The sequence below is a fragment of the Oryza brachyantha genome, chromosome 1 (assembly GCF_000231095.2).
Source record: "Oryza brachyantha chromosome 1, ObraRS2, whole genome shotgun sequence".
NCBI lineage: Eukaryota > Viridiplantae > Streptophyta > Magnoliopsida > Poales > Poaceae > Oryza > Oryza brachyantha.
Genome location: NC_023163.2, coordinates 10,105,382 through 10,120,122, shown reverse-complemented (window position 1 = coordinate 10,120,122; position 14,741 = coordinate 10,105,382). Strand labels below are relative to the sequence as shown.

General features: G+C 41.9%; 1 protein-coding gene across 1 annotated transcript; it reads right to left on the bottom strand.

Annotated features, from left to right (window-relative positions):
• Window positions 1–5,136: 5,136 nt before the first annotated feature.
• On the bottom strand, window positions 5,137–10,599 carry LOC121053284. Its single transcript, XM_040520013.1, has 3 exons — window positions 10,552–10,599; window positions 10,382–10,456; window positions 5,137–6,447 (listed from the first exon to the last, which is right to left on the bottom strand). The coding sequence occupies exons 2-3, from the start codon at window positions 10,394–10,396 to the stop codon at window positions 5,137–5,139; spliced, it is 1,326 nt and encodes a 441-aa protein (XP_040375947.1). The 5' UTR covers window positions 10,397–10,456; window positions 10,552–10,599.
• Window positions 10,600–14,741: the final 4,142 nt, after the last annotated feature.

Here is a 14,741-nt window from a genome sequence, read left to right as displayed (position 1 = left end):
CGAGATTTAATGCATCCTATTGTTCAAAAATTAGTGTAAATTTCTAGCTATGACAATATGCTCCATGTGATTCTTTGAGTGAATTAAAATTTTGGAGAGATACATGTGTCAAGTGTCTTTTGTATTTAAATTACTATAAATTTATGTGGAATACCTGTACTAGGGGTATCCGTAGACTACATGTATACATACAGTCGTAGGGATACTGAATAGGAAGGATATTATATCTGTATGGTATCAACCGGAGTTTGGTTACTGTAGGATTGCATGCAGCATGTACCGTGTTCGAGTTGTAACCGAATTAAGATAGATTTTGGTCTTATCAGATTAGGACTCTATCTGTAACCCCTATCCCCCACTATATAAGGGGGACAGGGGCACCCCTCATGGGGACGGCTAGACAGACGACATATTCAGATCGGCTATCTTCTAGTTGATCTATCCACAATCCAATACAATCGCCAAGCAGGATTAGGGAATTATCTCGCTAGTTGAGAGCCTGAACCTGGATAACCCTGCGTCTTCATCCTAACCATCAATCTTTGAGCCTAGCTAGCCACCCCATATATATTGTCGACATCCAAATCGTCGACAGTTGGTGCGCTAGGTAGATGAAGCTACTCCGAGGTCTTCGACGAGATCAATGGACCCAAACTCAAAGATCATGAAGACAAAGTTTGTCCCAGGGCAAACCTTCAAGTTCGGTGGCATCAGATTCCTCGCCGATCAGGGTGGTGCGCTCTCCTACATGTGTTTAGATTCATCTAGGCCTGAGGAGGAGGTGTGCCTCTTTGAACCAAACAACTCGGCGCTGTTGAAAGATAAGATCCAATCTAGATCTCACCACATCGAGCTGTCGTCTCCTGAGTCAGCACCTCCGCCGCTCGGGATCGAGGTCAATGCAAAGCCGACTGCTCATGTCGCCGCATCAGACACCTACAGTAGCTCGGCAAGCTTCGTTCCTCCCAGAGAGGTCTTCACCATCACTCGGGCAACGATGAACGAAGCTGAGAAGGAGCGCCAAGAGAAGCAAGTAGCCAAGCTAGCTAGAGAACAGGGGTGGGAAGACGAATGCCATCGACTTGAAGACGAAGCCAGACGCCAACATGAGAATCAACCTCATGAACATCTAAGGAGCTAGTCGCACAAAGGGCAACACGATCTACTCCACACTCGGGTTGAGCGACGTGTAGCCTTTAAGACCCCTCAATAAAACCTCCAAGCGGCGACGAATCTACTCGGCGACGTCATTCAGCAGCTACCTCAACAAGATCTACCGGTGGTTGAAACCATCAACAAGATCAAGGCAATGGTAACAACAGCTACGATCCAACACTCGTTGCAGTGCAACTCGGGAACACCACCAGTATGGTCGGGGCTCAGTTGACTAGATCACCCCGATCTAGATCGAACGTTTCCAAACGACCATCCGGATCTCGGCCACCGACTAAAAACAGATCGCGCCGAGCATCACCCGACCCTGAGCAGAGGAAAGACACAGCCAGTAAGCAACACCGCCTCAATGATGAAACCCGCCGACTAGATAAACAACACCAGGATCTTAAGGCCGAGGAAAAGTGCCCCTATCCGGAGTACAACTCTAACCTCCGCCGCAAGATCGAACGCCAACACCAAACATGCCAGGAAGGTCGTTGTCGGGACCACGAACATCGGAGCCATACCTGGGGGTCTAGGCATCGGTCACCCGAGAGCTCAGACACCGACATGGTCGACGGTGTAGCGGCCTTCACCAAAAACTTGAGCCAGCTTACTTGGCCGACTGGTATCAAAAAGTATGACTGCTCCATCGACCCCAAGGCTTGGTTAACGGTGTACACCATGACTTTCCGAGCAGCCGGCGGCGACACTAAAGCGATGGCCAACTATCTACCAGTCGCTCTGGATGATTCGGCTAGACATTGGTTGTTGGGGCTCCCCAAACAGTCTATTGACTCCTAGATAGAACTCCGTAATCGGTTAATAGCCAACTTCTAGGGCACTTACGATAGGCCACAGCCCAAATATGACCTATACCAGGTCCAACAGAAGAAGAATGAATCTCTCCTAGCCTATATCAAACGGTTCTCTCAGGTTCGCAATTCCATCCCCGACGTCAAGGATGACGTAGTCATTGCCGCCTTTTGCATAGGAGTAAAACATGAGCCATTCATTGCGAAATTCACTCGCTAAGAGCAAACTACACTCAAGGATCTCTTTGACATGGCTAACTCCTATGCCGCATCGACAGATGCAGTCCCTACTTACTGTACTGAACCAGGTAAACGACGCTACGCTCTACGCTGGAAGTCCACACGGGGCTGTCAGGATGGGCACACGCCGCGAAGCCGACTCATCTCACGACTAAGAGACATACAACAGTAAAAGATTTCAAGCAAATAGATTAACCCAAAACATGATTGAAGTCCGTCAAGTGGTCAAGATGAAACGAGTGGTCATCAATGACCCTAGTTTCCAACAGAAGGTTGTAGGTTCTTCATCAACTTCGTCATCGCCAAGATCATCGTCGTTGAATGGAGATCTCTTCGCCAAGTCGGCCAAACACGACTTCATCCTCGCCGAGTGGTGATCCCATCACCACACCGAATGCATGAACCGTCACCATGTTGGATGGATTAAATTCATCGCCATTGAGTGGTAATCTATTTACCATGACGGCCACGTCTCTCTTCAACATCAGGATCATCACCACCAAATCGTGATCGCATCCGTATTCGGCCATTATCATCGCCCTCAATGAGAGAACTTGTGGAATATCGAACAACTAAGTCCCTTTCATACTTAGTACTTTTTTCATAAAAAGTTTCCTCTTTCTCCATCCTTCGACTGCCCATGCCAAGTGGTTTTCACCGTCAGCAAGCCAGTCGAGGGGCTACACTATATCATGTCATATGATTCTTTTGAAGTTTGTTGTTTAAAAGCTCTTTTCTGATTATGAGATCAATATCTGAATAAAGCTAAACAAACTTCGCAGCTACGCGCTACTTACCGTACCAAACCGAGTAATACGCTATGCTCCGCGCTGGCTAAATCTACTAGGGCGCTGTCGGGATGGGTACACAGCTCATTTCAGATTGCGAGATCTAAATCAGAATAAAGACTTAAAGCAATAGCAAAACGATTTACATTACAGACAAACAAATGTATTGCAAAAGGCAGGTTACTGCTAATGGCTATATTTCCTATTTTGCTGGTCAAAGGTCCGAAGTATGGAGTCGACACCGGCTTCAGCCTCCTCCACTAGCACCAACACCTCCGAGTCGCAATCGGCTATAAAATCTTCGACGGTGGCTAAAAAGACTACCCAGGGGCAAATGGACTTCCTTATGGCGAAGGCTTGACGAGATGCAATCATCGCCATGTCTCTCACCTCCTCGGCCACATGCCCGGGTACCTCTTCAAAGCCTCTCAAGGATTTTATTGGGTGGCATGGACCTGAAGTTGGTCACCATAGTCTCAAACGACCCGAAGATCGCCAAGGCTACAGAAGCAAACCGGTCCTGGGTAGCCTCGACCGCTTTAAGTCAGGTCTCGATATCGGCTACTGTGCCACGAGTGCTCTATTGCACCAAATCTCCAAAGTTGCCAAACTAAAACGGTTCAACGGCTCTAAATCTACAAAATCGACTAAGTGTTACTATGTCCCTCCGTGGGCCTAGCGGACCGATGCGTAAAACTCGGTGCTGGCATAGTTGATACCATGTCGACGAGAACGTTGCGAGTTTATGGTTCGCCCAAATGGTGACATAAAATTCGTGGTTTCTCACAGTTCGAGAATCAACGGTACGCCTATGTTATAGGCTCATGGTCGCACTCGTACATGCGTCAGTTGATATTGCCCATGGCACTTCATTGCGCTTTTTAGCCTGCGCCTAAACTTTGAGTAAACCCGAATAAACTCGGTACTAACTACTCGGCTGTAATGGTTAGGGAAGTCGGCATAACCGACCCCACGGGCAGAACATAGCTAAAAAAGGGATGTATGTCCGAGGAGACGCAACACACAATCATCTCCAAACCACTCGGGTTGAGAAGCACTATGAACAGTGCAGCTCGAGTCGGAAAGCTCGAAAACTTGAGAAGACCTCCTGGGTAACCGTCTCGAAAATACTCTATGTTTAATTGTTACGCATTTAAGCAGAGTCGGGGCCCTCCACATCCTCTACAATCATCACAGAGTACTCGGATCACTCGGAAAGTACTCGAGTAGCGCCCAGGAAGCACTCGGATAACATCAAGCATACTGTGCGAAGAAACGCCGGAGGATCAACAATCTACACGGATGATTTGCTCGGCTATGTACGACTCCGGGGGCAGCTATGGTATACCTGTATTAGGGGTATCCGTAGACTACATGTATACATACAGTCGTAGAGGTACCGAATAGGAAGGAGATTATATCTGTATGGTATCAACCAGAGTTTGGTTACTGTAGGATTGCTTGCAGCATGTACCGGATCCGAGTTGTAACCGAATTAGGATAGATCTTGATCTTATTAGATTAGGACTCTATCTATAAGCCCTATCCCCAGTATATAATAGGGATAGGGGCACCCCTCATGGGGACGGCCAGACAGACGACATGTTCAGATCGGCTATCTTTTAGTTGATCTGTCCACAATCTAATACAATCGTCAAGCAGGAGTAGGGTATTATCTCGCTAGTCGAGAGCCTGAACCTGGATAATCCTACGTCTTTATCCTAACCATCGATCTCTGCGCCTCGCTAGTCACTCCATATATATTATCGACATCTAAATCATCGACAATTTATTTAATGCAATTTAAATACCTCACGGGTTTCTGTGTCCTCAAATTCCACGGCATGTGTATTTTTCATTGCTTTTCTTTGTAGGCCTTGATTTTGATGGGTCATGAAAATCTATTACAAGTTGCTTCGCGCAATTTTTGAAGGAGATTACATTTTCAAGACTAGCATGTTTGAACCAGACTTTCAAGTGATTTTAAACAAGTATAAGGGATTGATCTTTACTATAAATTCACCCCTCCTCTCATCATAATAATTCTGGGATTTCAGATTTTTTAACTTTAACTTATCCTTTTTGCAAATACATGGATGAGAATGGCTATACAAACGCTGTACATAAGTCCATCCGTGTCAAGCTAACACGAAGGTACTGTGGATCTGCTGGGGCTGCAGCAGTGCGATGAGAATCACCAGGCCGACGGCGATCAACATGAGAAAGACATTCACCAACCCGGAGAAGACCGACAGTGGCGGTTCACCCTCGTCGTGGTCCTCTTCATCGACGAGCACCATCCGGGTGAGGTTGGAGATGAGCGCCGCAACCATGAAGAAGATGCAGGTCTTGTAAAGGCCGGTGATGCCGTCTGCGTCGCCGCTGTTGACGATGCTCTTGCTCCTGGACCGGGAGTAGGACGCCATCAACACTCCGAACATCGCCGGGCAGAACCCGAACCAAACCATCGAATGGCTGCGCTCCGAGACCATGTCGACTCTCCTCTTCCTATCCTTAGTGGACGGCTGGGTTCTGCAGTACACCTTCCGAGATATTGCCCCAATCAAGCAGGCGAGCACCAAGACAAAGGCCACCGCTTCCAACGGCGCAGGTATGATTCCTATGGCTGCCATTGCCAAGACGGCCACGACGGCCAGGGACAGAACGAGGCCGTAGGTAGAGTACCTGATGAAAACACTGACAAATCTCTCCCTCGTGGCCTTTACACCGGATGCCAAGGGCACTGAGCACATGAGCATGATGAACAGCCCAAAGAGGACAGTGTACATGGTGAGCACCTCGGGCAGCCTGACGTGTGAGGATTGCTTGCAGTTGGTGCTCCTCAGCTGGCTGAAGAGAGTCGCGGGTAGACCCAGGAAGGCAGCCTGGGTAATCTCGGATGATAGATCAAAGTAATGCTTGAGGTCCTCCTGGTAGTCCTCGTACTGGACCACGCCCCATTCCACCTTGTTTATGGCAGAGTGCACTATACAGCACCCGTACAGAATTCCAATGGGACAAATCAATACGAAGGCCAGGTAGAGGTAGGCCACATTCAGCACCGTCATCAGGCAAATCGCGGTTATCATGAGGAAAAAGTTGGAGACGGAAGCTGCAATGCATAGCCACTTTGTGGGCCGCTTGTCGGATGATTTCACAGACTCTTCGTCACCGTTCGTGGTGGCATTCGCTTCTTCTTGTTCCCTGTCTTCCTTCTCGCGCATCTTGCCGGCATATAGCAGCAGTATTGTGTTGAGCAGCAGAGACAGGAAGGCAAAGACGCTGAACACGATGGTAGCGTTCATAGTGCGCCTGCAGAAGGAGATACTAAGAAAACCGACCAGCATAGGGAAGATGATCCCCGACGCAGACTTCTTGAAGTACTGAAGGAGCTGCTTGTCCTCGCTCACATATTGCGAGCGCTTACTGAAGTCTACTATTCGTCCAGACTGCGACCACAGCTCAACACAAAAGGGATTAACTTAAGTGAGGTTCGAATATAACTTATCTAACAATTGGTCAATGAAAATATGAAATTGCTTATATATACAACAAGGACCTATTTTAGTAGTATATATATACACCAAACTGTTTTCAACCGTCGATCATAGGTTGGTCCAAAAAGGCAATTAATATTCCTCATACCTCATATGGCGTGAAGATGTCATTTATTATCATTTAAAGTCTATTAATTAACATCAAATCAGTATGTTTGAATAAAGGAAGGATCATTATTTCCTTATAGTCAAATAAAATTCAATACTAATAGTATAATACAATGAAATTCTGCTAATGAATTTTGAATTTTGAATGAAATTATCACAGCCAGATTAAAAGAGTATTTTATGTTAGTTTAGTTGAAGTTGTAAGATAATTTCGAAATGTGGAGACATATCTAGTTTTTGCTTCAGATATACCAGTTTGAAACATGGAAATGCAACCATTGTTTTAACATTCGAAAATCACCATATTGAAATTGCATTGAATGTCACAAAACTTTCCCCACACTCATTGAATCTTGACGAAAGCTTCCGTACTACGAATTTAGATGGATTTCTTTTGTTTGGTGGATATAACAGGCCCGTACAAATGTACTACCTCCGTCCTAAAATAAGATCATTTTTCAGTTTTTTGATACTATGTTTTGAATCTTCGTTTTATTTGAATTTTTTTGCGATTAATATTTTTATTCTTACTAGATGATAAAACATGAATAGTACTTTATACGTGACTAATTTTTTTAAATTTTTGTACAAAATCTTCAAATAAGACGAATGGTCAAACGTTGGACACGGAAAAACGAATAATAAAGTTATTATGGGACGGAGGTAGTAGGAAAGATAGGAGGGACAAAAACGAATAATTTTTTTAAATTTATTATGGGACGCTTCAACAACAAAAACTTTTTTTTTGGTCAGATAGGATGGACAACCTTTTTTTTTTTTCTAGATAGGATGGACAAGGCGCTACATGCAAAGAGGCGCGGCTCCCTGTAGCATCGACTCCTGACGATTTACGGTGGACACTGGATAGAAAGGTCAAAGTACCAGGCTCTTGCGTTGGACTACAGTAGCGCTCGTAGAGGTGCTACAAAGTTTGTAAGCATTTGCTTCCCTTGTTTGCATTGGACCACTTGACTCTTAATTGTAGTACTAACCCTGATCAACTATTTAAGCACCTATCTAAGCAGTTAGCATCGAAGGTACCCTAATGGATTATCAACAGCCCAAAAGATTAATTTATAAGTAAAACATTTATATGTACGTTTTTAAATGATTTAGAAACAAAGTAAACTATGCTGAAACAATCCTTAAAAACTTAATTTTGTAGTTATCAGATTCAAAATTATGTTTCGAATTCAAATTTCGGTTGGGCCATTTGTAGAAGGGGATAAGAGGAAGTCGCATCGTGTTCATACTATGTAACCATACTCTCTCTCTGTTTTTATTTTTTTCAGAATGCTAACTTTTGGTTATTTTGACACGTGCAATTTTTCCACTCTTGCTGCCGATCGAACGATACGAAAGTTCATGCCAAAAATATTTTCGGTAGAAAAAACGTATCTACGTACATCCAGAAATTAAAAAACATTCACCTATGTGGAGAAACCAAAAAACTTGTCTGCAGATATAGATCAATAACATTGACTTCAGTTATGTAGAATATCTAACTGTCGGCTTGTAGGTCACAAAGTTTTGATGTCAAAAGATTTTCTATTCGCATAATTAATGTGAGAACTTCCTGAATTTATTCTGTGATTAGCACAGGAGCTTATGTGGATCTATTTGACACATTATGTTAATTTTAGCATCCCTGTGAGAAAATTAATCTGGATTAATTAACAGCAGTTCCTAATACTTATGAGGCCATGTGAGGTCAATCGTAATTAAACATGGATTGAGACTCAGATATCACGTGCCGCATGAATTCTAAACTCATTCATTTTAGCCCTCTTGGGTCATCATGAGTGGATCGACCTCCCCAGCGGCCAACCTGACCCGTTAGATCACGAAATGACATCGAACCGGAGCCTCTACGCTTCCAAAAACATCATATCGAATCAATAGACACCTAAATAAAGTATTAAATATATAGACCACCATCTTTTTCTTGCTTAAAAAAACTAATTACACAGTTATGAAGGAATTCACGAGACGAATCATTTAAGCCTAACTAGTACATGATTAGCCATAAATGCTACTGTAACCATCATTTGCTAATGACGGATTAATTAGACTTAAAAGATTCGTCTCGCGGTTTTCAGGTAAAATCTAAAATTTATCTTATAATTAGACTACGTTTAATAATTCAAATATGTGACCGTATGCGTTGATGTAACATTTTTTCTAAAAATTTATGGAAACCAAACATGGCCTCACCTTATGTCATCAGAGACGTCACTATGGCACCGCGGCCTAGATCATGCAGAGCTAATCATACCGTGAACCCAGTCTAAAATCATGCATATACATACTAGTATCATTCTCGAGAGTTGACGGTTCTGCAGGTCTTTATCAATCATGGATGGAGTTTTTTTCTTTAAATGATTGGCATAAAATAATGTGTTGTCATCCAAATTGTGCTACCTTTATTTTATTCCTCTTGTGAAGCGCTTCACACGAAAGTGCTGGAAACTACTTCCTCTCCCTCCAAAAATATATATATATGAGATTTTAAAGTTTTATAACTTATCTTTTAAAGTTCTATATCTTATGAGATTTGAAAGTGCTAGCTGTCTCATTCATCATATTTTCGTTTAGATTTCTTCTCCTTATAATTAACTGTCCTCTCATCTCGACCACCACAATTTTAACAAAGGATGTATTAGCTATTTCTCCTTATTTTTAATTTTAGGGAAAGACTTTTATATATTTGACCGGGGGAGTGTATAATAATTGAACAAAAGCTTATAGGAAGGAAAGGCCGGGATTTTTTTTTTCAATTATAAGAAAGAAAAGAATTTCGTTTAGGCATTCGGTAATGTGGTCACAGGCCCACGGTTCACAAAACCATGATTATCACGGTAATTGCCCATATCACCAGGATACGGTAGTGGCTTTTGGTGATACGGATGCACAAATATCGTCCCAATTCAAAAAATTTGGAAAAAAAATAGTAGAAAAATTAAAAAAAATCATGGTGATAGTTATATTTATCATAAACTTAGTGCTGAAGAAAATTATAAAAAAACATGAATCAATTAATAAAAAGTCAAAAGGTGAGAAAAAAATAAAAATCTCCCTCTTCCCGAGGCCCAATATAGTCTAATGTGGAGGAATTGACAATCGTCAGAATAATCGTGGCAAACCGTACGATAATCGTGGAAAAACGGTGCGGTTTGAGGTCCAAAATCATAATAATTATTTTTGCATTTTTGAGTTTTGAATACGCACGGTTTTTTAAAGATAATCGTAATTATCGTCGCTCCGAGGCCAGCTTCGGCCCCTTCCATGGTATGAAGGCCAGGGTAGCTTTGTGTTCAGAGGCTGCGCCAATCGATGGTGGAGTAGCGCAGCTCCGCAGTGGCAGTGCTTCATGTATTGTTGTATGGCAGTATTGTTCGGTTAATCCCTTCCATAGAGGGATTGAAGGTAATTTGGAGGGTATTTATTCCAAATCTACGGTGGTCTAGGATTGCTCCAATCCATCCTCTTTGGAATTAACCGAGCAAGTTCTTAGAGAGGAGATTGGGATTAGGTTGGATAACAAAAGGTGTCGTTACCATCATCCCAAGCCTGAACTTGAGTACGTTGTGGGCTTGTGACTAGTTTCACTAGATCTTTAATTAACGATGTGTTAACGACTGAACGCGTCACTAATACACTCCTCAGGAACAAAAGAATTAAGTGGTGTTATAAGTGAAGGAGGATAGGTCGATCATACTTGTTGATCCGCCATTATTTTCTCTCCAACAAACGCACTGGATTGTTGCTATATCTTCGCTGCAGGCTCAATACCCTGTACCAGCAAACAAATAGACAGATATATCGGTGAGCGTAATTTGTTGCTTTGTTGTGAAAGGACGAGGTAAAACAGAAGTTATATATACAAACCTGCCACGGCTATGAAGAAGATCGAAACGATTGCCTCCAAAGTTTCAGCTTTCCTAGCTATACTTCAGAAGAAACGGCGTACATTAATATATACTCCCACGCTGAGCATGCTAGTCCATATATGTACATCTCGGTCAACACTTTTACTTATTAATTAATGGTCATTTTTACTAAATAAATTGATCTGCCAGCTAGCGCATGCAACAGCACCTAATTTGACTTGCTGAACACCTATCACATGGGGTTTGATAAAATTATTACCAAGACTGACATTCATGTCTTTGTTTAAGCAAGTGTACCAGCCGTTTCTTATACCTCATTTATCTTTTACTTATTCTCCAAAACAGTACCCCTCCATATTTTTTTACATGACGCCGTTGACTTTTAGATATACGTTTGACCATTCGTTTTATTAAAAAAATTATATAATTATTAATTATTTTGTTATAATATGATTTATTATTATAAGAACTTTAAGTATGTCTTATAATTTTGTATATTTGGATATAAATTTTGAATAAGACAAATGGTTAAACTTGGACCTAAAAGTCAACGGCGTCATATATAAAAATATGGAGGGAGTATATTTTTGCAAATTTATTATTGATTGGTTTTGAGAACAACTAACTTGTTCAGTTTGGGAGATGTGTGCTCTAAGTTACGTTGGAATTCAGACGTGTGCTAGGGCCCGTATGAAAATTTCTTAAGAAAATCACAAAAAACTCACCTCATGAGATGACATGCAACGGGTTTAGTATAATCTTCTCTACTCTAGGAGAGGGAGGCCTCCTTATAAGGCAGGATGCTCTCCTAGACATTTGAGACATGTGTAGTGCACATAACTAGAGAAACACACACGCGCGCTTGCTCGCTCACTCGTCTCACCAGGCGCACCCACGCGACATGCGTGTTAATGGTCGGCAAAATGTTACTCATCCTTGCGCGGCCTTTTGTTTTACTACAGTTCAGTTTTATTTTAGAAACAGTCAAAATAATCTAGTGCATGGAGCAGTACGGTATGGAGTCCAGATAAGTTATGCGCGACTTATCTAGTTTGGTTACGTGAAGTGAAGATAGTGTAGGTTTCGTAATCATACACGTTGTTTCTTTCGTGCATGCTACTCCTCGTCAACCTGATCCGCAACAAAACCAAAATACTATATATGTACGTGTTTGGTATACAGAATATTTGTCTTTAATCCAAACGAGCCGAGAAAATGAATGAGCTTGTGTGGGAGTATATTTGACTACATAGATAATATCCAATATTTGACATTCATGTTCTGTACTTGTTAACGCCGGATTTTGGATAATTATCGTTAGCGATTAAACTGTGGTTAAAGACTGAATCGGACAGAAAACAGAGCAATCGAACGGAAGTTAGTTGGAATATGACGCGGATTCAGCCGATGGAGTTTGAATCGAACAGGAGACAGAGTCTGATTGGGCCTGGGGAAGGTTGCGGATAGGTTCGGGATTAATCAGAGTTTGTGTAAAGTAGTTTATCTCTAATTAGAGTTTGTTTAGGATTTTATCTCTAATTAGAGTCCGTGTGTGATAGATTAGTTATAAGATATGGATCCATATCCGGTTAGGTTAGTTATTTCCCGGGATATAAATAGGGTATCCCGTAGCTTTGTAAAAATAATCAGCAATTCAATACATATATTTTTGGCGCATCGCCAACTTTTTGACAAGAACAAACTCTCACCGCGAGGTTTGTCAATTTCGCAATGTAGTTCGTTTTTTGTCAACCCGTCGATTGGCTAGACAGTGTTGCCTCGATTTAGTTCGATCTACTACCTAGTTGTTCGATGATTTACCTTAGGCTTACTGTTGATTTTGATATGTTCTTGATTTGAAGTAGTGATAGGTTCTCGATCAAGGCCTCATGAGTTCTTTGTCCGGCTTGTCAATATGAGTCTGGTCAACTTGATCCTGCCTCAGTTTAGTCTGATCAATCTAGTCGGTTGGGTTTATATTAACAGATCAGATTGAGTACTCGTGAGGGCTTATCGCTGGAGTTTTAGCAAGCATTATCTTGAGTAATTCATCGGTTCACATGTTAAGCTTATAAATCTTCATGTTTCCTATAGTTATATCGAATCTGACTGCATACTATCTTAGTTTGGTCTGATCTTTATAAGTTTGGTCCGATCTGCCTATAGAAGTTTGTCCGATCTATTAAGTTTAGTGGGCGAATCAATGGATTACGCTGGTTAGGTATTTAATTACTTGTACATTGCAATGTTACACTGATTTCATGTGTAGTTATATTTAGATCTTGGTTTAGTCCGATCTTATAGGCCTAGCGTGAATATATATGCGATTGGTTGTTATTGTTTTATGATGCTAATTAGCATAGCAATCCATTTTTACTTTAATCTACACGTTTAGTGTCCTATCGGCTGTTGACTGCATGTGCGGTAAGTGCTAAATCGGTCTGATCGGCTGGTTAGTCTTAAAACTGTCTCAGTTAAGTCCGATCTTTTAACATAAATTTATTTATTGAACTGTTTAGTGATTATCCTACTCATAATTTAACCGATAGGGCATACTTTCACATGATATCATGAAATTCCTATAAAGCCGATTATCTAACATATTGGCTAGGGTCCTAAAGTGATATCTATTGTTAGGCCGATAGCGGCTTTAGGTTTAATTGTTTTTCCTGTTTTTTCATATCTTGTCAGTTACGGGATAACATTAACTAGCACGCTTGGTTTCTAAGATTTAGATGCTCCACTAGAACATTCTGAGAAGTGATTCTCAGGCCTACATGTGTATCACGTCAACGTTCACATTTTTTACGTCAACACATTTTTGCACCGTCTAGTGGGACTCATGCTAAGATGGCGGCCAAGGAGATCAGCTCTGACAACATTCTCCTGATCACATTGGATAGGCTAACTGAAGAGAAGAAGGTCCTCGTACAGCAGCACCTCTACAACTATCAGAAGCTATGCCTAGAGTCCTTCAACATGACCAGGGGCGGCCCATCTAGAAAGCTCAACTGCCAAGGCCATCCCTGGAAACAGGACAACCAAGTCATCCACCTCCTGAGAACCAGCCTACCTTATAGGAGATGGTTGACTCGGCTGTCCACCATGCCCTGATTAACCAATCAGGGGTACTGGTCATATTGAACGGCATTTCTACACTGGGCCGCCCCTAGTCATACTGAATGATTCAAGGCATAGCTTCTGGTAACTCTCCATGTGTTGCTGCACCAGAGCCTTTTGTTCATCAGTGAAATTGTCGAGAGTGACGGGAAGGATGTTGTCAGAGCTAACTTCCTTGGCGACCATCTCTTCTGTCTTGAACGCTTGAGCGGTTGACTGGTTGTGTGGTTGAACTGTGTCTTCTTAACACTAGTCCCATTAGGAGTGCAAAAAATGTGTTGACGCTAAAAATAATAACAACATGTCACACACGTAAGCCTGGGAATTACTCTAAGACCACTCCCGTACAGAACCTAATTCTTAGAATGCTGGGAGTACTAGTTAGTTTGATCCTGTAACTAACAAGATATAATATGGAAAGTAGTCAAACCCGAAACCGCTATCAGCCGGATAGTTGATACCGTCCCAAGACCCTAGCCAATGAACTAAACAATCGACTTTACAGGAGTTTCACGATAACATATATAAATATGTTCAATCGACCGAATTAGAAGTAGGATAATCACCGAGCAAACCAATCAACTAATTAATCTTAAAAGATCGGACTTAACCAAGATAGTTTTATGATTAATCAGCCGATCAGACCACCCTAGCACTTATCGCACATAAAATCAACAGCCGATAGGAGACTAAACATATAATTTATGATAAACTGGATTGCTATACCAATTGCTAACATAAAACAATAATAATCAATTGCATACATACACACGCTAGACCTAGAAGATCGGACTCAACTGAGAGTACAAATCTAAGCGTAATCGTGCATGAAATCAACCAAGTACTGCAACATATCGGTAACGGGATATCAGACCAGCGTAATCTATCAACTTGTTCATTAATCTCAGTCGATCGAACGGATTCCTATGGACAAATCGAGCTAAACACGCATAGATCGGACCTAACCAAGATAGTATGCGATCTAGCACGATATAATCGTAGGAATATGAACATCGATGAACTTAATGGATAAACTAGCAGATTACTTAGAATAGTGCTAGCTAGAAC